This window comes from Pleurodeles waltl, chromosome 5 (assembly GCF_031143425.1).
Source record: "Pleurodeles waltl isolate 20211129_DDA chromosome 5, aPleWal1.hap1.20221129, whole genome shotgun sequence".
NCBI classification, from domain to species: Eukaryota; Metazoa; Chordata; class Amphibia; order Caudata; family Salamandridae; genus Pleurodeles; species Pleurodeles waltl.
Window position 1 is genome coordinate 698,695,943 of NC_090444.1, and position 20,308 is coordinate 698,716,250.

The following is a 20,308-nucleotide window of genomic DNA, read 5'->3' on the forward strand; positions in this document are numbered from 1 at the left end:
AGACCTCTCACTCTGCACAGACACACTGCTTGCCAGCTTGTGTGCGCTAGTGAGGACAAAACGAGTAAGTCGACATGGCACTCCCCTCAGGGTGCCATGCCAGCCTCTCACTGCCTATGCAGTATAGGTAAGACACCCCTCTAGCAGGCCTTACAGCCCTAAGGCAGGGTGCACTATACCATAGGTGAGGGTACCAGTGCATGAGCATGGTACCCCTACAGTGTCTAAATAAAACCTTAGACATTGTAAGTGCAGGGTAGCCATAAGAGTATATGGTCTGGGAGTCTGTCAAACACGAACTCCACAGCACCATAATGGCTACACTGAAAACTGGGAAGTTTGGTATCAAACTTCTCAGCACAATAAATGCACACTGATGCCAGTGTACATTTTATTGTAAAATACACCACAGAGGGCACCTTAGAGGTGCCCCCTGAAACTTAACCGACTATCTGTGTAGGCTGACTAGTTTTAGCAGCCTGCCACAAACCGAGACATGTTGCTGGCCCCATGGGGAGAGTGCCTTTGTCACTCTGAGGCCAGTAACAAAGCCTGCACTGGGTGGAGATGCTAACACCTCTCCCAGGCAGGAATTGTCACACCTGGCGGTGGGCCTCAAAGGCTCACCTCCTTTGTGCCAACCCAGCAGGACACTCCAGCTAGTGGAGTTGCCCGCCCCCTCCGGCCAGGCCCCACTTTTGGCGGCAAGGCCGGAGAAAATAATGAGAATAACAAGGAGGAGTCACTGGCCAGTCAGGACAGCCCCTAAGGTGTCCTGAGCTGAGGTGACTCTAACTTTTAGAAATCCTCCATCTTGCAGATGGAGGATTCCCCCAATAGGGTTAGGATTGTGACCCCCTCCCCTTGGGAGGAGGCACAAAGAGGGTGTACCCACCCTCAGGGCTAGTAGCCATTGGCGACTAACCCCCCAGACCTAAACACGCCCTTAAATTTAGTATTTAAGGGCTGCCCTGAACCCTAGAAAATTAGATTCCTGCAACAAGAAGAAGGACTGCCCAGCTGAAAACCCCTGCAGCGGAAGACCAGAAGACGACAACTGCCTTGGCTCCAGAAACTCACCGGCCTGTCTCCTGCCTTCCAAAGATCCTGCTCCAGCGACGCCTTCCGAAGGGACCAGCGACCTCGACATCCTCTGAGGACTGCCCCTGCTTCGAAAAGACAAGAAACTCCCAAGGACAGCGGACCTGCTCCAAGAAAAGCTGCAACTTTGTTTCCAGCAACTTTAAAGATCCCTGCAAGCTCCCCGCAAGAAGCGTGAGACTTGCAACACTGCACCCGGCGACCCCGACTCGGCTGGTGGCGATCCAACACCTCAGGAGGGACCCCAGGACTACTCTAAGACTGTGAGTACAAAAACCTGTCCCCCCTGAGCCCCCACAGCGCCGCCTGCAGAGGGAATCCCGAGGCTTCCCCTGACCGCGACTCTTTGAACCTAAAGTCCCGACGCCTGGGAGAGACCCTGCACCCGCAGCCCCCAGGACCTGACGGACCGGACTTTCACTGGAGAAGTGACCCCCAGGAGTCCCTCTCCCTTGCCCAAGTGGAGGTTTCCCCGAGGAATTCCCCCCTTGCCTGCCTGCAGCGCTGAAGAGATCCCGAGATCTCTCATAGACTAACATTGCGAACCCGACGCCCGTTCCTACACTGCACCCGGCCGCCCCCGCGCCGCTGAGGGTGAAATTTCTGTGTGGACTTGTGTCCCCCCCGGTGCCCTACAAAACCCCCCTGGTCTGCCCTCCGAAGACGCGGGTACTTACCTGCAAGCAGACCGGAACCGGGGCACCCCCTTCTCTCCATTCTAGCCTATGTGTTTTGGGCACCACTTTGAACTCTGCACCTGACCGGCCCTGAGCTGCTGGTGTGGTGACTTTGGGGTTGCTCTGAACCCCCAACGGTGGGCTACCTTGGACCAAGAACTGAACCCTGTAAGTGTCTTACTTACCTGGTAAAACTAACAAATACTTACCTCCCCTAGGAACTGTGAAAATTGCACTAAGTGTCCACTTTTAAAACAGCTATTTGTCAATAACTTGAAAAGTATACATGCAATTTTGATGATTTGAAGTTCCTAAAGTACTTACCTGCAATACCTTTCGAATGAGCTATTACATGTAGAACTTGAACCGGTGGTTCTTAAAATAAACTAAGAAAAGATATTTTTCTATATAAAAACCTATTGGCTGGATTTGTCTCTGAGTGTGTGTACCTCATTTATTGTCTATGGGTATGTACAACAAATGCTTAACACTACTCCTTGGATAAGCCTACTGCTCGACCACACTACCACAAAATAGAGCATTAGTATTATCTATTTTTACCACTATTTTACCTCTAAGGGGAACCCTTGGACTCTGTGCATGCTATTCCTTACTTTGAAATAGCACATACAGAGCCAACTTCCTACATTGGTGGATCAGCGGTGGGGTACAAGACTTTGCATTTGCTGGACTACTCAGCCAATACCTGATCACACGACAAATTCCAAAATTGTCATTAGAAATTGATTTTTGCAATTTGAAAAGTTTTCTAAATTCTTAAAAGTCCTGCTAGGGCCTTATGTGTTAAGTCCCTGTTAAGCATTTCTTTTAGAGTTTAAAAGTTTGTAAAAGTTTGAATTAGATTCTAGAACCAGTTTTAGTTTCTTAAAAAGTATTCCAACTTTTAGAAGCATAATGTCTAGCACAGATGTGAATGTGGTGGAACTCGACACCACACCTTACCTCCATCTACAGATGAGAGAGCTAAGGTCACTCTGTAAACTAAAGAAAATAGCAATGGGCCCCAAACCTACCAAAGTACAGCTCCAGGAGCTTTTGGCAGAGTTTGAAAAGGCCAACCCCTCTGAGGATGGCAACTCAGAGGATGAAGATAGTGACTTGGAGGGAAATTCCCCCCCTCCAGTCCTACTTAGGGAGAGCAGGGCTTCTCAAGCCCTGACTCCACAAATAATAGTCAGAGATGCTGGTTCCCTCACAGGAGGGACCAACAACTCTGAAATCACTGAGGATAACTCCAGTGAAGAGGACATCCAGTTAGCCAGGATGGCCAAAAGATTGGCTTTGGAAAGACAGATCCTAGCCATAGAGAGGGAAAGACAAGAGATGGGCCTAGGACCCATCAATGGTGGCAGCAACATAAATAGGGTCAGAGATTCTCCTGACATGTTGAAAATCCCTAAAGGGATTGTAACTAAATATGAAGATGGTGATGACATCACCAAATGGTTCACAGCTTTTGAGAGGGCTTGTGTAACCAGAAAAGTGAACAGATCTCACTGGGGTGCTCTCCTTTGGGAAATGTTCACAGGAAAGTGTAGGGATAGACTCCTCACACTCTCTGGACAAGATGCAGAATCTTATGACCTCATGAAGGGTACCCTGATTGAGGGCTTTGGATTCTCCACTGAGGAGTACAGGATTAGGTTCAGGGGGGCTCAAAAATCCTCGAGCCAGACCTGGGTTGACTTTGTTGACTACTCAGTGAAAACACTAGATGGTTGGATTCAAGGCAGTGGTGTAAGTAATTATGATGGGCTGTACAATTTATTTGTGAAAGAACACCTGTTAAGTAATTGTTTCAATGATAAACTGCATCAGCATCTGGTAGACCTAGGACCAATTTCTCCCCAAGAATTGGGAAAGAAGGCGGACCATTGGGTCAAGACAAGGGTGTCCAAGACTTCAACAGGGGGTGACCAAAAGAAAGGGGTCACAAAGACTCCCCAGCAGAAGGGTGATGAGACAACCAAAACTAAAAATAGTAAAGAGTCTTCTACAGGCCCCCAAAAACCTGCACAGGAGGGTGGGCCCAGAGCCTCTTCACAAAACAATGGGTACAAGGGTAAAAACTTTGATCCCAAAAAGGCCTGGTGTCATAGCTGTAAACAGCATGGACACCAAACTGGAGACAAGGCCTGTCCCAAGAAAGGTTCCACTCCAAACTCCCATCCAGGTAACACTGGTATGGCTAGTCTCCAAGTGGGATCAACAGTGTGCCCAGAGCAAATCAGGGTCCACACTGAAGCTACTCTAGTTTCTGAGGGTGGGGTGGATTTAGCCACACTAGCTGTCTGGCCGCCTAACATGCAAAAATACAGACAGCAACTCTTAATTAATGGGACTAGAATAGAGGGCCTGAGGGATACAGGTGCCAGTGTCACCATGGTGACAGAGAAACTGGTTTCCCCTGGCCAATACCTGACTGGAAAAACTTACACAGTCACCAACGCTGACAATCAGAGAAAAGTACATCCCATGGCAATGGTTACTTTAGAATGGGGAGGGGTCAATGGCCTGAAACAGGTGGTGGTCTCCTCAAATATCCCAGTGGACTGTCTGCTTGGAAATGACCTGGAGTCCTCAGCATGGGCTGAGGTAGAACTAAAAACCCATGCAGCAATGCTGGGTATCCCTGAACTGGTGTGTGTGAAAACAAGAGCACAATGCAAGGCACAGGGTGAAAAAGTAGAGCTGGAGTCTGGAAAAATGGCCCAACCTACCAAGAGAACAGGAAAGTCAGTTGGGAAACCAACTGCAACACAGCAAAAGAAAGGGAACCTCTCTTCTCAGGAAGAAGTTCTGCCCTCTGAGGGAACTGAGCCTTTGGAACTTGAACCTTATCAGGTTGAGCTCTTAGGCCCAGGGGGACCCTCAAGGGAAGAGCTGTGTAAGGGACAAGAAACCTGTCCCTCTCTTGAAGGCCTTAGGCAGCAAGCTGCTGAAGAGTCCAAAGGCAAGAAAAATGGAACACATAGGGTCTATTGGGAAGATGGGCTCCTGTACACTGAGGCCAGAGACCCCAAACCTGGTGCCACTAGGAGAGTGGTAGTGCCTCAGCTGTTCAGAGAGTTCATCCTAACATTGGCCCATGACATTCCCCTTGCTGGACATTTGGGACAAACCAAGACGTGGGAGAGGTTAGTCAACCACTTCTACTGGCCCAATATGTCCAACATGGTTAAGGAGTTTTGCCTCTCCTGCCCCACCTGTCAAGCCAGTGGTAAGACAGGTGGGCATCCAAAGGCCCCCCTCATTCCACTTCCTGTGGTGGGGGTGCCCTTTGAAAGAGTGGGTGTGGACATAGTTGGTCCACTGGAACCTCCCACAGCCTCAGGAAATATGTATATCCTGGTAGTAGTGGATCATGCTACCAGGTATCCTGAAGCTATTCCCCTTAGGTCGACTACTGCCCCTGCAGTAGCCAAGGCCCTCATTGGTATCTTTACCAGAGTGGGTTTCCCTAAGGAGGTGGTGTCTGACAGAGGTACCAACTTCATGTCAGCATACCTAAAGCACATGTGGAATGAGTGTGGAGTGACTTATAAATTCACTACACCTTACCATCCACAAACTAATGGCTTAGTTGAGAGATTCAACAAGACATTAAAGGGCATGATCATGGGGCTCCCAGAAAAACTCAAAAGGAGATGGGATGTCCTCCTGCCATGTCTGCTTTTCGCTTACAGGGAGGTACCACAGAAGGGAGTAGGGTTCTCACCCTTTGAACTTCTGTTTGGTCATCCTGTAAGGGGACCACTTGCCCTTGTTAAAGAAGGCTGGGAGAGACCTCTCCATGAGCCTAAACAGGACATAGTGGACTATGTACTTGGCCTTCGCTCTAGAATGGCAGAGTACATGGAAAAGGCAACCAAAAACCTTGAGGCCAGCCAACAACTCCAGAAGTTTTGGTATGACCAAAAGGCTGCACTGGTTGAGTTCCAACCAGGGCAGAAAGTCTGGGTTCTGGAGCCTGTGGCTCCCAGGGCACTCCAGGACAAATGGAGTGGCCCTTACCCAGTACTAGAGAGGAAGAGTCAGGTCACCTACTTGGGGGACCTGGGCACAAGCAGGAGCCCCAAAAGGGTGATCCATGTAAACCGCCTTAAGCTCTTCCACGACAGGGCTGATGTCAATCTGTTGATGGTAACAGATGAGGATCAGGAGGCAGAGAGTGAACCTCTCCCTGATCTTCTGTCATCAGACCCAAAAGATGGTACAGTAGATGGAGTGATCTACTCAGACACCCTCTCTGGCCAACAGCAAGCTGATTGTAGGAGAGTCCTACAACAGTTTCCTGAACTCTTCTCCTTAACCCCTGGTCAGACACACCTGTGTACCCATGATGTGGACACAGGAGACAGCATGCCTGTCAAGAACAAAATCTTTAGACAGTCTGACCATGTTAAGGAAAGCATCAAGGTGGAAGTCCACAAGATGCTGGAATTGGGAGTCATTGAGCGCTCTGACAGCCCCTGGGCTAGCCCAGTGGTCTTAGTCCCCAAACCTCACACCACAGATGGAAAGAAAGAGATGAGGTTTTGTGTGGACTACAGAGGGCTCAATTCTGTCACCAAGACAGATGCTCATCCAATTCCAAGAGCTGATGAGCTCATTGATAAATTAGGTGCTGCCAAATTTCTAAGTACCTTTGACTTAACAGCAGGGTACTGGCAAATAAAAATGGCACCTGGAGCAAAAGAAAAGACAGCATTCTCCACACCTGATGGGCATTATCAGTTTACTGTTATGCCCTTTGGTTTAAAGAATGCCCCTGCCACCTTCCAAAGGTTGGTGAATCAAGTCCTTGCTGGCTTGGAGTCCTTTAGCACAGCTTATCTTGATGATATTGCTGTCTTTAGCTCCACCTGGCAGGATCACCTGGTCCACCTGAGGAAGGTTTTGAAGGCTCTGCAATCTGCAGGCCTCTCTATCAAGGCATCCAAATGCCAGATAGGGCAGGGAACTGTGGTTTACTTGGGACACCTTGTAGGTGGAGGCCAAGTTCAACCACTCCAACCCAAGATCCAGACTATTCTGGACTGGGTAGCTCCAAAAACCCAGACTCAAGTCAGGGCATTCCTTGGCTTGACTGGGTACTACAGGAGGTTTGTGAAGGGGTATGGATCCATTGTGACAGCCCTCACTGAGCTCACCTCCAAGAAAATGCCCAAGAAAGTGAACTGGACTGTGGACTGCCAACAGGCCTTTGACACCCTGAAACAGGCAATGTGCTCAGCACCAGTTCTCAAAGCTCCAGATTATTCTAAGCAGTTCATTGTGCAGACTGATGCCTCTGAACATGGGATAGGGGCAGTTTTGTCCCAAACAAATGATGATGGCCTTGACCAGCCTGTTGCTTTCATTAGCAGGAGGTTACTCCCCAGGGAGCAGCGTTGGAGTGCCATTGAGAGGGAGGCCTTTGCTGTGGTCTGGTCCCTGAAGAAGCTGAGACCATACCTCTTTGGGACTCACTTCCTAGTTCAAACTGACCACAGACCTCTCAAATGGCTGATGCAAATGAAAGGTGAAAATCCTAAACTGTTGAGGTGGTCCATCTCCCTACAGGGAATGGACTTTATAGTGGAACACAGACCTGGGACTGCCCATGCCAATGCAGATGGCCTTTCCAGGTTCTTCCACTTAGAAAATGAAGACTCTCTTGGGAAAGGTTAGTCTCATCCTCTTTCGTTTGGGGGGGGGTTGTGTAAGGAAATGCCTCCTTGGCATGGTTGCCCCCTGACTTTTTGCCTTTGCTGATGCTATGTTTACAATTGAAAGTGTGCTGAGGCCTGCTAACCAGGCCCCAGCACCAGTGTTCTTTCCCTAACCTGTACTTTTGTATCCACAATTGGCAGACCCTGGCATCCAGATAAGTCCCTTGTAACTGGTACTTCTAGTACCAAGGGCCCTGATGCCAAGGAAGGTCTCTAAGGGCTGCAGCATGTCTTATGCCACCCTGGAGACCTCTCACTCTGCACAGACACACTGCTTGCCAGCTTGTGTGCGCTAGTGAGGACAAAACGAGTAAGTCGACATGGCACTCCCCTCAGGGTGCCATGCCAGCCTCTCACTGCCTATGCAGTATAGGTAAGACACCCCTCTAGCAGGCCTTACAGCCCTAAGGCAGGGTGCACTATACCATAGGTGAGGGTACCAGTGCATGAGCATGGTACCCCTACAGTGTCTAAATAAAACCTTAGACATTGTAAGTGCAGGGTAGCCATAAGAGTATATGGTCTGGGAGTCTGTCAAACACGAACTCCACAGCACCATAATGGCTACACTGAAAACTGGGAAGTTTGGTATCAAACTTCTCAGCACAATAAATGCACACTGATGCCAGTGTACATTTTATTGTAAAATACACCACAGAGGGCACCTTAGAGGTGCCCCCTGAAACTTAACCGACTATCTGTGTAGGCTGACTAGTTTTAGCAGCCTGCCACAAACCGAGACATGTTGCTGGCCCCATGGGGAGAGTGCCTTTGTCACTCTGAGGCCAGTAACAAAGCCTGCACTGGGTGGAGATGCTAACACCTCTCCCAGGCAGGAATTGTCACACCTGGCGGTGGGCCTCAAAGGCTCACCTCCTTTGTGCCAACCCAGCAGGACACTCCAGCTAGTGGAGTTGCCCGCCCCCTCCGGCCAGGCCCCACTTTTGGCGGCAAGGCCGGAGAAAATAATGAGAATAACAAGGAGGAGTCACTGGCCAGTCAGGACAGCCCCTAAGGTGTCCTGAGCTGAGGTGACTCTAACTTTTAGAAATCCTCCATCTTGCAGATGGAGGATTCCCCCAATAGGGTTAGGATTGTGACCCCCTCCCCTTGGGAGGAGGCACAAAGAGGGTGTACCCACCCTCAGGGCTAGTAGCCATTGGCGACTAACCCCCCAGACCTAAACACGCCCTTAAATTTAGTATTTAAGGGCTGCCCTGAACCCTAGAAAATTAGATTCCTGCAACAAGAAGAAGGACTGCCCAGCTGAAAACCCCTGCAGCGGAAGACCAGAAGACGACAACTGCCTTGGCTCCAGAAACTCACCGGCCTGTCTCCTGCCTTCCAAAGATCCTGCTCCAGCGACGCCTTCCGAAGGGACCAGCGACCTCGACATCCTCTGAGGACTGCCCCTGCTTCGAAAAGACAAGAAACTCCCGAGGACAGCGGACCTGCTCCAAGAAAAGCTGCAACTTTGTTTCCAGCAACTTTAAAGATCCCTGCAAGCTCCCCGCAAGAAGCGTGAGACTTGCAACACTGCACCCGGCGACCCCGACTCGGCTGGTGGCGATCCAACACCTCAGGAGGGACCCCAGGACTACTCTAAGACTGTGAGTACAAAAACCTGTCCCCCCTGAGCCCCCACAGCGCCGCCTGCAGAGGGAATCCCGAGGCTTCCCCTGACCGCGACTCTTTGAACCTAAAGTCCCGACGCCTGGGAGAGACCCTGCACCCGCAGCCCCCAGGACCTGACGGACCGGACTTTCACTGGAGAAGTGACCCCCAGGAGTCCCTCTCCCTTGCCCAAGTGGAGGTTTCCCCGAGGAATTCCCCCCTTGCCTGCCTGCAGCGCTGAAGAGATCCCGAGATCTCTCATAGACTAACATTGCGAACCCGACGCCCGTTCCTACACTGCACCCGGCCGCCCCCGCGCCGCTGAGGGTGAAATTTCTGTGTGGACTTGTGTCCCCCCCGGTGCCCTACAAAACCCCCCTGGTCTGCCCTCCGAAGACGCGGGTACTTACCTGCAAGCAGACCGGAACCGGGGCACCCCCTTCTCTCCATTCTAGCCTATGTGTTTTGGGCACCACTTTGAACTCTGCACCTGACCGGCCCTGAGCTGCTGGTGTGGTGACTTTGGGGTTGCTCTGAACCCCCAACGGTGGGCTACCTTGGACCAAGAACTGAACCCTGTAAGTGTCTTACTTACCTGGTAAAACTAACAAATACTTACCTCCCCTAGGAACTGTGAAAATTGCACTAAGTGTCCACTTTTAAAACAGCTATTTGTCAATAACTTGAAAAGTATACATGCAATTTTGATGATTTGAAGTTCCTAAAGTACTTACCTGCAATACCTTTCGAATGAGCTATTACATGTAGAACTTGAACCGGTGGTTCTTAAAATAAACTAAGAAAAGATATTTTTCTATATAAAAACCTATTGGCTGGATTTGTCTCTGAGTGTGTGTACCTCATTTATTGTCTATGGGTATGTACAACAAATGCTTAACACTACTCCTTGGATAAGCCTACTGCTCGACCACACTACCACAAAATAGAGCATTAGTATTATCTATTTTTACCACTATTTTACCTCTAAGGGGAACCCTTGGACTCTGTGCATGCTATTCCTTACTTTGAAATAGCACATACAGAGCCAACTTCCTACACCTGGTGTCATAGCTGTAAACAGCATGGACACCAAACTGGAGACAAGGCCTGTCCCAAGAAAGGTTCCACTCCAAACTCCCCTCCAGGTAACACTGGTATGGCTAGTCTCCAAGTGGGATCAACAGTGTGCCCAGAGCAAATCAGGGTCCACACTGAAGCTACTCTAGTTTCTGAGGGTGGGGTGGATTTAGCCACACTAGCTGTCTGGCCGCCTAACATGCAAAAATACAGACAGCAACTCTTAATTAATGGGACTAGAATAGAGGGCCTGAGGGATACAGGTGCCAGTGTCACCATGGTGACAGAGAAACTGGTTTCCCCTGGCCAATACCTGACTGGAAAAACTTACACAGTCACCAACGCTGACAATCAGAGAAAAGTACATCCCATGGCAATGGTTACTTTAGAATGGGGAGGGGTCAATGGCCTGAAACAGGTGGTGGTCTCCTCAAATATCCCAGTGGACTGTCTGCTTGGAAATGACCTGGAGTCCTCAGCATGGGCTGAGGTAGAACTAAAAACCCATGCAGCAATGCTGGGTATCCCTGAACTGGTGTGTGTGAAAACAAGAGCACAGTGCAAGGCACAGGGTGAACAAGTGGAGCTGGAGTCTGGAAGAATGGCCCAGCCTACCAAGAGAACAGGAAAGTCAGTTGGGAAACCAACTGCAACACAGCAAAAGAAAGGGAACCTCTCTTCTCAGGAAGAAGTTCTGCCCTCGGAGGGAACTGAGCCTTTGGAGCTTGAACCTTATCAGGTTGAGCTCTTAGGCCCAGGGGGACCCTCAAGGGAGGAGCTGTGTAAGGGACAAGAAACCTGTCCCTCTCTTGAAGGCCTTAGGCAGCAAGCTGCTGAAGAGTCCAAAGGCAAGAAAAATGGAACGCATAGGGTCTATTGGGAAGATGGACTCCTGTACACTGAGGCCAGAGACCCCAAACCTGGTGCCACTAGGAGAGTGGTAGTGCCTCAGCTGTTCAGGAAGTTCATCCTAACATTGGCCCATGACATTCCCCTTGCTGGACATTTGGGACAAACCAAGACGTGGGAGAGGTTAGTCAACCACTTCTACTGGCCCAATATGTCCAACATGGTTAAGGAGTTCTGCCTCTCCTGCCCCACCTGTCAAGCCAGTGGTAAGACAGGTGGGCATCCAAAGGCCCCCCTCATTCCACTTCCAGTGGTGGGGGTTCCCTTTGAAAGAGTGGGTGTGGACATAGTTGGTCCACTAGAACCTCCCACAGCCTCAGGAAATATGTATATCCTGGTAGTAGTGGATCATGCTACCAGGTATCCTGAAGCTATTCCCCTTAGGTCGACTACTGCCCCTGCAGTAGCCAAGGCCCTCATTGGTATCTTTACCAGAGTGGGTTTCCCTAAGGAGGTGGTGTCTGACAGAGGTACCAACTTCATGTCAGCATACCTAAAGCACATGTGGAATGAGTGTGGGGTGACTTATAAATTCACTACACCATACCATCCACAAACTAATGGCTTAGTTGAGAGATTCAACAAGACATTAAAAGGCATGATCATGGGGCTCCCAGAAAAACTCAAAAGGAGATGGGATGTCCTCTTGCCATGTCTGCTTTTCGCTTACAGAGAGGTGCCACAGAAGGGAGTAGGATTCTCACCCTTTGAACTTCTGTTTGGTCATCCTGTAAGGGGACCACTTGCCCTTGTTAAAGAAGGCTGGGAGAGACCTCTCCATGAGCCTAAACAGGACATAGTGGACTATGTACTTGGCCTTCGCTCTAGAATGGCAGAGTACATGGAAAAGGCAACCAAAAACCTTGAGGCCAGCCAACAGCTCCAGAAGTTTTGGTATGACCAAAAGGCTGCACTGGTGGAGTTCCAACCAGGGCAGAAAGTCTGGGTTCTGGAGCCTGTAGCTCCCAGGGCACTCCAGGACAAATGGAGTGGCCCTTACCCAGTACTAGAAAGGAAGAGTCAGGTCACCTACCTGGTGGACCTGGGCACAAGCAGGAGCCCCAAGAGGGTGATCCATGTGAACCGCCTTAAGCTCTTCCATGACAGGGCTGATGTGAATCTGTTGATGGTAACAGATGAGGATCAGGAGGCAGAGAGTGAACCTCTCCCTGATCTTCTGTCATCAGACCCAAAAGATGGCACAGTAGATGGAGTGATCTACTCAGACACCCTCTCTGGCCAACAGCAAGCTGATTGTAGGAGAGTCCTACAACAGTTTCCTGAACTCTTCTCCTTGACCCCTGGTCAGACACACCTGTGTACCCATGATGTGGACACAGGAGACAGCATGCCTGTCAAGAACAAAATCTTTAGACAATCTGACCATGTCAAAGAAAGCATCAAGGTGGAAGTCCACAAGATGCTGGAATTGGGAGTAATTGAGCGCTCTGACAGCCCCTGGGCTAGCCCAGTGGTCTTAGTCCCCAAACCTCACACCAAAGATGGAAAGAAAGAGATGAGGTTTTGTGTGGACTACAGAGGGCTCAATTCTGTCACCAAGACAGATGCCCATCCAATTCCAAGAGCTGATGAGCTCATTGATAAATTAGGTGCTGCCAAATTTCTAAGTACCTTTGACTTGACAGCAGGGTACTGGCAAATAAAAATGGCACCTGGAGCAAAAGAAAAGACAGCATTCTCCACACCTGATGGGCATTATCAGTTTACTGTTATGCCCTTTGGTTTAAAGAATGCCCCTGCCACCTTCCAAAGGTTGGTGAATCAAGTCCTTGCTGGCTTGGAGTCCTTTAGCACAGCTTATCTTGATGATATTGCTGTCTTTAGCTCCACCTGGCAGGATCACCTGGTCCACCTGAGGAAGGTTTTGAAGGCTCTGCAATCTGCAGGCCTCTCTATCAAGGCATCCAAATGCCAGATAGGGCAGGGAACTGTGGTTTACTTGGGACACCTTGTAGGTGGAGGCCAAGTTCAGCCACTCCAACCCAAGATCCAGACTATTCTGGACTGGGTAGCTCCAAAAACCCAGACTCAAGTCAGGGCATTCCTTGGCTTGACTGGGTACTACAGGAGGTTTGTGAAGGGATATGGATCCATTGTGACAGCCCTCACTGAACTCACCTCCAAGAAAATGCCCAAGAAAGTAAACTGGACTGTGGAATGCCAACAGGCCTTTGACACCCTGAAACAGGCAATGTGCTCAGCACCAGTTCTCAAAGCTCCAGATTATTCTAAGCAGTTCATTGTGCAGACTGATGCCTCTGAACATGGGATAGGGGCAGTTTTGTCCCAAACAAATGATGATGGCCTTGACCAGCCTGTTGCTTTCATTAGCAGGAGGTTACTCCCCAGGGAGCAGCGTTGGAGTGCCATTGAGAGGGAGGCCTTTGCTGTGGTTTGGTCCCTGAAGAAGCTGAGACCATACCTCTTTGGGACTCACTTCCTAGTTCAAACCGACCACAGACCTCTCAAATGGCTGATGCAAATGAAAGGTGAAAATCCTAAACTGTTGAGGTGGTCCATCTCCCTACAGGGAATGGACTTTATAGTGGAACACAGACCTGGGACTGCCCATGCCAATGCAGATGGCCTTTCCAGGTTCTTCCACTTAGAAAATGAAGACTCTCTTGGGAAAGGTTAGTCTCATCCTCTTTCGTTTGGGGGGGGGTTGTGTAAGGAAATGCCTCCTTGGCATGGTTGCCCCCTGACTTTTTGCCTTTGCTGATGCTATGTTTACAATTGAAAGTGTGCTGAGGCCTGCTAACCAGGCCCCAGCACCAGTGTTCTTTCCCTAACCTGTACTTATGTATCCACAATTGGCAGACCCTGGCATCCAGATAAGTCCCTCGTAACTGGTACTTCTAGTACCAAGGGCCCTGATGCCAAGGAAGGTCTCTAAGGGCTGCAGCATGTCTTATGCCACCCTGGAGACCTCTCACTCAGCACAGACACACTGCTTGCCAGCTTGTGTGTGCTAGTGAGGACAAAACGAGTAAGTCGACATGGCACTCCCCTCAGGGTGCCATGCCAGCCTCTCACTGCCTATGCAGTATAGGTAAGACACCCCTCTAGCAGGCCTTACAGCCCTAAGGCAGGGTGCACTATACCATAGGTGAGGGTACCAGTGCATGAGCATGGTACCCCTACAGTGTCTAAACAAAACCTTAGACATTGTAAGTGCAGGGTAGCCATAAGAGTATATGGTCTGGGAGTCTGTCAAACACGAACTCCACAGCACCATAATGGCTACACTGAAAACTGGGAAGTTTGGTATCAAACTTCTCAGCACAATAAATGCACACTGATGCCAGTGTACATTTTATTGTAAAATACACCCCAGAGGGCACCTTAGAGGTGCCCCCTGAAACTTAACCGACTATCTGTGTAGGCTGACTAGTTTTAGCAGCCTGCCACAAACCGAGACATGTTGCTGGCCCCATGGGGAGAGTGCCTTTGTCACTCTGAGGCCAGTAACAAAGCCTGCACTGGGTGGAGATGCTAACACCTCCCCCAGGCAGGAATTGTCACACCTGGCGGTGAGCCTCAAAGGCTCACCTCCTTTGTGCCAACCCAGCAGGACACTCCAGCTAGTGGAGTTGCCCGCCCCCTCCGGCCAGGCCCCAATTTTGGCGGCAAGGCCGGAGAAAATAATGAGAATAACAAGGAGGAGTCACTGGCCAGTCAGGACAGCCCCTAAGGTGTCCTGAGCTGAGGTGACTCTAACTTTTAGAAATCCTCCATCTTGCAGATGGAGGATTCCCCCAATAGGGTTAGGATTGTGACCCCCTCCCCTTGGGAGGAGGCACAAAGAGGGTGTACCCACCCTCAGGGCTAGTAGCCATTGGCTACTAACCCCCCAGACCTAAACACGCCCTTAAATTTAGTATTTAAGGGCTACCCTGAACCCTAGAAAATTAGATTCCTGCAACTACAAGAAGAAGGACTGCCCAGCTGAAAACCCCTGCAGCGGAAGACCAGAAGACGACAACTGCCTTGGCTCCAGAAACTCACCGGCCTGTCTCCTGCCTTCCAAAGATCCTGCTCCAGCGACGCCTTCCAAAGGGACCAGCGACCTCGACATCCTCTGAGGACTGCCCCTGCTTCGAAAAGACAAGAAACTCCCGAGGACAGCGGACCTGCTCCAAGAAAAGCTGCAACTTTGTTTCCAGCAGCTTTAAAGAACCCTGCAAGCTCCCCGCAAGAAGCGTGAGACTTGCAACACTGCACCCGGCGACCCCGACTCGGCTGGTGGAGATCCGACGCCTCAGGAGGGACCCCAGGACTACTCTGATACTGTGAGTACCAAAACCTGTCCCCCCTGAGCCCCCACAGCGTCGCCTGCAGAGGGAATCCCGAGGCTTCCCCTGACCGCGACTCTTTGAACCTAAAGTCCCGACGCCTGGGAGAGACCCTGCACCCGCAGCCCCCAGGACCTGAAGGACCGGACTTTCACTGGAGAAGTGACCCCCAGGAGTCCCTCTCCCTTGCCCAAGTGGAGGTTTCCCCGAGGAATCCCCCCCTTGCCTGCCTGCAGCGCTGAAGAGATCCCGAGATCTCTCATAGACTAACATTGAAAACCCGACGCTTGTTTCTACACTGCACCCGGCCGCCCCCGCGCCGCTGAGGGTGAAATTTCTGTGTGGACTTGTGTCCCCCCCGGTGCCCTACAAAACCCCCCTGGTCTGCCCTCCGAAGACGCGGGTACTTACCTGCAAGCAGACCGGAACCGGGGCACCCCCTTCTCTCCATTCTAGCCTATGTGTTTTGGGCACCACTTTGAACTCTGCACCTGACCGGCCCTGGGCTGCTGGGGTGGGGACTTCGGGGTTGCTCTGAACCCCCAACGGTGGGCTACCTTGGACCAAGAACTGAACCCTGTAAGTGTCCTACTTACCTGGTAAAACTAACAAAAACTTACCTCCCCCAGGAACTGTGAAAATTGCACTGTGTCCACTTTTAAAACAGCTATTTGTCAATAACTTGAAAAGTATACATGCAATTTTGATGATTTGAAGTTCCTAAAGTACTTACCTGCAATACCTTTCGAATGAGATATTACATGTAGAATTTGAACCTGTGGTTCTTAAAATAAACTAAGAAAAGATATTTTTCTATATAAAAACCTATTGGCTGGATTTGTCTCTGAGTGTGTGTACCTCATTTATTGTCTATGTGTATGTACAACAAATGCTTAACACTACTCCTTGGATAAGCCTACTGCTCGACCACACTACCACAAAATAGAGCATTAGTATTATCTCTTTTTACCACTATTTTACCTCTAAGGGGAACCCTTGGACTCTGTGCATGCTATTCCTTACTTTGAAATAGCACATACAGAGCCAACTTCCTACAGACAGGCTCTGCCTAAAGACGTGTCCTGCAGCTTGAGCTTCCTAGAAACCCAGGAAGACTGCCTGCCTTCCACAAAGGCTCAGTCTCCTGTGAACAGCTGAACTGCTCTGAAACAAAGTCTCAAAGGGCTCTACAGGCTATGGAACAGCAAAGACCCGACACCCGAAGTGATCTTTGCACCTGACATGCACGACCTGAGGTGATGCCAACCAACTGTGCCAGCAAGGTTGTCCAGAGTCTGAATCCACTCAGGTTTCGTCCCTGTTTGACTCCCCCAAGTTGCTTGCAGCCTCTGCACGCATGCCCCCTCTACTACCACCTTGTGGTGAGAGAAAACCCAACACCTCCAGCAACCACTGTACCTATCGCCCACAACCCAATCTGAGGTGAGTAACTGGTGCCAACAATTTCCTCTGGCTCTCCTGAGCTTCAGTCCACCCTCGTTTCACCCCTGCTAGACTCCCTGACGACGCCTGCAACCTCAACACACAGGACCCCCTTACTGCAAGTGCTTCCGGACAGAGGAATGCAACACATAAGGACACCCCTGCATCTGTCACCTCGGGCCCTGGAGAAAAAGACCACTGTACACCTACGTCCCCTAGCACTCCAGGTCTGCAACCTACCAGTTTGTTGTTCTCGACTGGCTTCCTAGGGAGGGCCTGCAGCCTGTCTTCTCGAGTACCAGTTCCCTTACAAAACCATTGGGCTTCCGACACCTGGTTAAAATTCAGCACACGGCGGCCTAGGTGCTGGCCTGAGTGACCTGCTGATGTGGTTCTGATCAGTGCCTAGTACTTACCTTAACTCTCTAACATTGGCCTTTTAAGTTGCTGTTAACCCTATGTTTGTTGAACATTGTTTTCCTCCATAGATTAACTCTAAAGTACACTGAATTTGCTCGATTTTGTTTTTTTGATGAATTGTTTTAATTTTTTATAAACTAAGAAGTATTTCTGCTTGAAAAAGTATTTACCTTGAAACAAAGTTCGTGGGTTTAAAGCATATATAAACAAAAGTTTTATTTTTCTGAATTGGTTTTAGATTTATTCTTTGAGTGTGTCATTTATTGCCTCTGTGAATACAACAAATGCTTAGCACTACACTCTGATAAGCCTAACTGCTCGCTCTCACTGCGACAAAACAGAGAATTAGTCCTAAAAGTTTGCCTCTACAAATCAACTGGGGAGCTACTAGACTCTCTGTACAGTGTCCTTATTTTTAGTGCAACATATAGAGCCAGCCTCCTGCATTACTCTCAACTAAGCCACCTCCCTTCTGGAAGCAAGTGTGCATAGTAAGCATTTTTAAATCCCATGCCGGGCATAGTATTCTGCATAAGAAATTTGGGTAATCGCACATGTCCATGACACAATCTGGAAATCATCTTCTGTTGCAGAATGCAGTACGGAAGGGGCAGTTCACCAGAACCTTTTTTTGCCCAAACATTTTCTGGTCACAGCTGCTTCTTTCTTTGTGCTTTGGTTCTTGCAGTGTAATCTTTTCCTATGTTTAAAATCGAACTGGCTGAGCGAAAGAGTTAAGAAAAGCTAAAATTGTTGCAATTTACTTTCAAGCTCCTGCACAATGAATTGTATTTTGTTTGCTGGTCTTAGCTATTTTTTAATGAACTGAAGTATGAATCAAACATTTGGTATAGGCAGTTGTTGCTCGACGAAGGCATTCAATAACAAGACAAAAAGAAAATCCAGGCATTGCAACTAACTGTCATTTTGTTGCTTGTGACGGAACTGATTTTATTGGACAAATGTCTTCAAGTAGAAAGTCACTGTTGATGCCTTTTTCACCATTTAAAAGGCAACAGTTGTGTTTTGCTAGAGATTTCCTGAGCATGCATTCTATAAGCACATCTACCTGGGTTACAATTATAGAAAATGTATTGTAATTCCCATTTCACATGGCTAAAAGCAGTCCTTGGTAAGTATTTGATCTCTAGCCTCAATAGCTTACTCTAGCTATCTGTTCCTAAAAAATAGAAATAAGATAGAGATTGATGACTGAGAAAATAAACGTAAAGTAAACATTTTTGCTATAGCAGTTCTACCTCTTTAAGAGCCTATGGATTAACAAATACTCCACCCTGTGCTCATCTGTCCACAGTATTTTTTTAAATTCCTCTTCCACATAATTTTATCTGAGCAGGGCAGCAGAATATACATAGATTGGTACAGGGTTAGTTGAAAGCTGTTCAAATGTTTAATCCCTCCTTCTTGACATTGTAAATGTCTGCTTTGGTCATTTTGCTAGAGTACTAAAGTCTGCATTACAGCTTTTTTGTCTTCTTGGAATTATCATTAGTTCCACCCAGCTTTGCCTCATCGTTGCCTTTGCATTGCTAATAAATGTATGACTTGTCTCTGTTTTCGAGCATTGGACACTTTTAATTTCTCTTGTAGGAATAAGTACATTTTTAATGATAGAGATGTGTAGGTTGAAATCATTATTTATATAGTCAAAATAATCTTAACAGATTCTAAATCAATTGGGTCTTTGTTCATTTGACTACTTAAAAGTTAAAATACAGAGCTTAATTTTGATGGTTTCATAAATGTTTCCCCTTTAGACGATTGCACAGGAAAATCAAGAAAGTCAGGAAAGCCAGGAAGTCACTTTTGGTTCTGAGAATTCTGGGTCGCCATCGCAGGGAAGCAGCCAACAACAGTTCCAGGAGGCAGAATCTAAACTTGAAGAGTCACAAGAAATGGAGCAAGAGGTAAAGGCCTTCCTAATGTAAATATTCTCATAAGAAAAACACTCAAGTTCAACTTTGTAGGAAAGTCCCCTCTTTCAGGCAAGGATACCCTATTTTGTGCCTGATGTCAGTGTGTTTTCACTGGGATCCTGCTAATCAGGACCTCAGTGATGCTGCTCTCTCTTCTAAATTTGGTTGTCTTTATACTTTTTACACCCCACATTTAGGATACTGGTGTACCCCTGTAAGTACCTGGTGGATGGTACTTGGTAACCAGGGCATTGGTACACCACGGGTATCCCATGGGCTGCAACATGCATTATACCACCCATGGGAGCCCATGCAACCTGTCTCTGCAGGCCTTCCATTTGCAGCCTGTGTGAACAGGTGCTTGCTACCTTCACTGCTGGTCACTACACTGGGTCAGTGTAAGTCACTCCTAGAGTAGGCCCTCCCAGCCCAAAAGGCAGGGTGCAGGTCCCTATATGTGCGTGGGCACCCCCTGCATGAGCAGAAGTGCCCCTACAAACTCCAGTTCCAAATCCCTGGACTTTGTAAGTGCCGGAAGCTATTTTAGCTATGTATTGGCCCCTGTGGTCCAGCTACATAATGGTAACTCCGAACCTGGGCATGTTTGGTATCAGAACATGTCAAACATATCCAAATACTGATTCCAGTATTGGCATGATACCATGCAATCTGGGGGTTCCTTAGAGGATCCCCCCAGTTCAGTTCCTACCAGTCTTCCAGGCTCTGCAGGCAGCTGCTCTGCTGCAGACCCTCAGACATGATTTTGCCTTGCTGTTGCTTGACCAGCTCAAGCAGGGGACAGCAGAACAAAGGATTTCCCGTAGGAGAGGGATGCAACCTTCTCTTCTTTGGAAATAGGTGTTACTCGGCTGGGGAGGGGTAGCCTCTCCCACGCCCCTGGATCGCTTTGAAGGGAACAGTTGGTGCTTTCCTTCCACAATCCATTGTGCACCAGTCCAGGGACCACTGCTACCTGCTCTTGCGTGAAACACACAAAGAAAATGGGAGTTTCCACTTCTCTGTCAAGCTCCACCCTTAGGGTGATGCACAGAGCTCCTACTGGTGGCCACTTGGTTCTG

At 48.9% G+C, this 20,308-nt stretch overlaps 1 protein-coding gene across 3 annotated transcripts in view; it reads left to right on the plus strand.

The window, feature by feature from the left end:
- SCAF8 (SR-related CTD associated factor 8) overlaps positions 1-20,308 on the plus strand; it is a 1,507,655-nt gene that overhangs the window by 378,416 nt on the left and 1,108,931 nt on the right. For all 3 annotated transcript variants that reach the window (XR_011203719.1, XM_069234634.1, XM_069234635.1), the window contains exon 11: positions 19,071-19,220. Coding sequence is in view for 2 of the 3 variants with exons in the window: in XM_069234634.1 (XP_069090735.1) it covers positions 19,071-19,220 (150 nt within the window). In the remaining variant the exon portion in view is untranslated. The remainder of the gene's footprint in view (positions 1-19,070; positions 19,221-20,308) is intronic.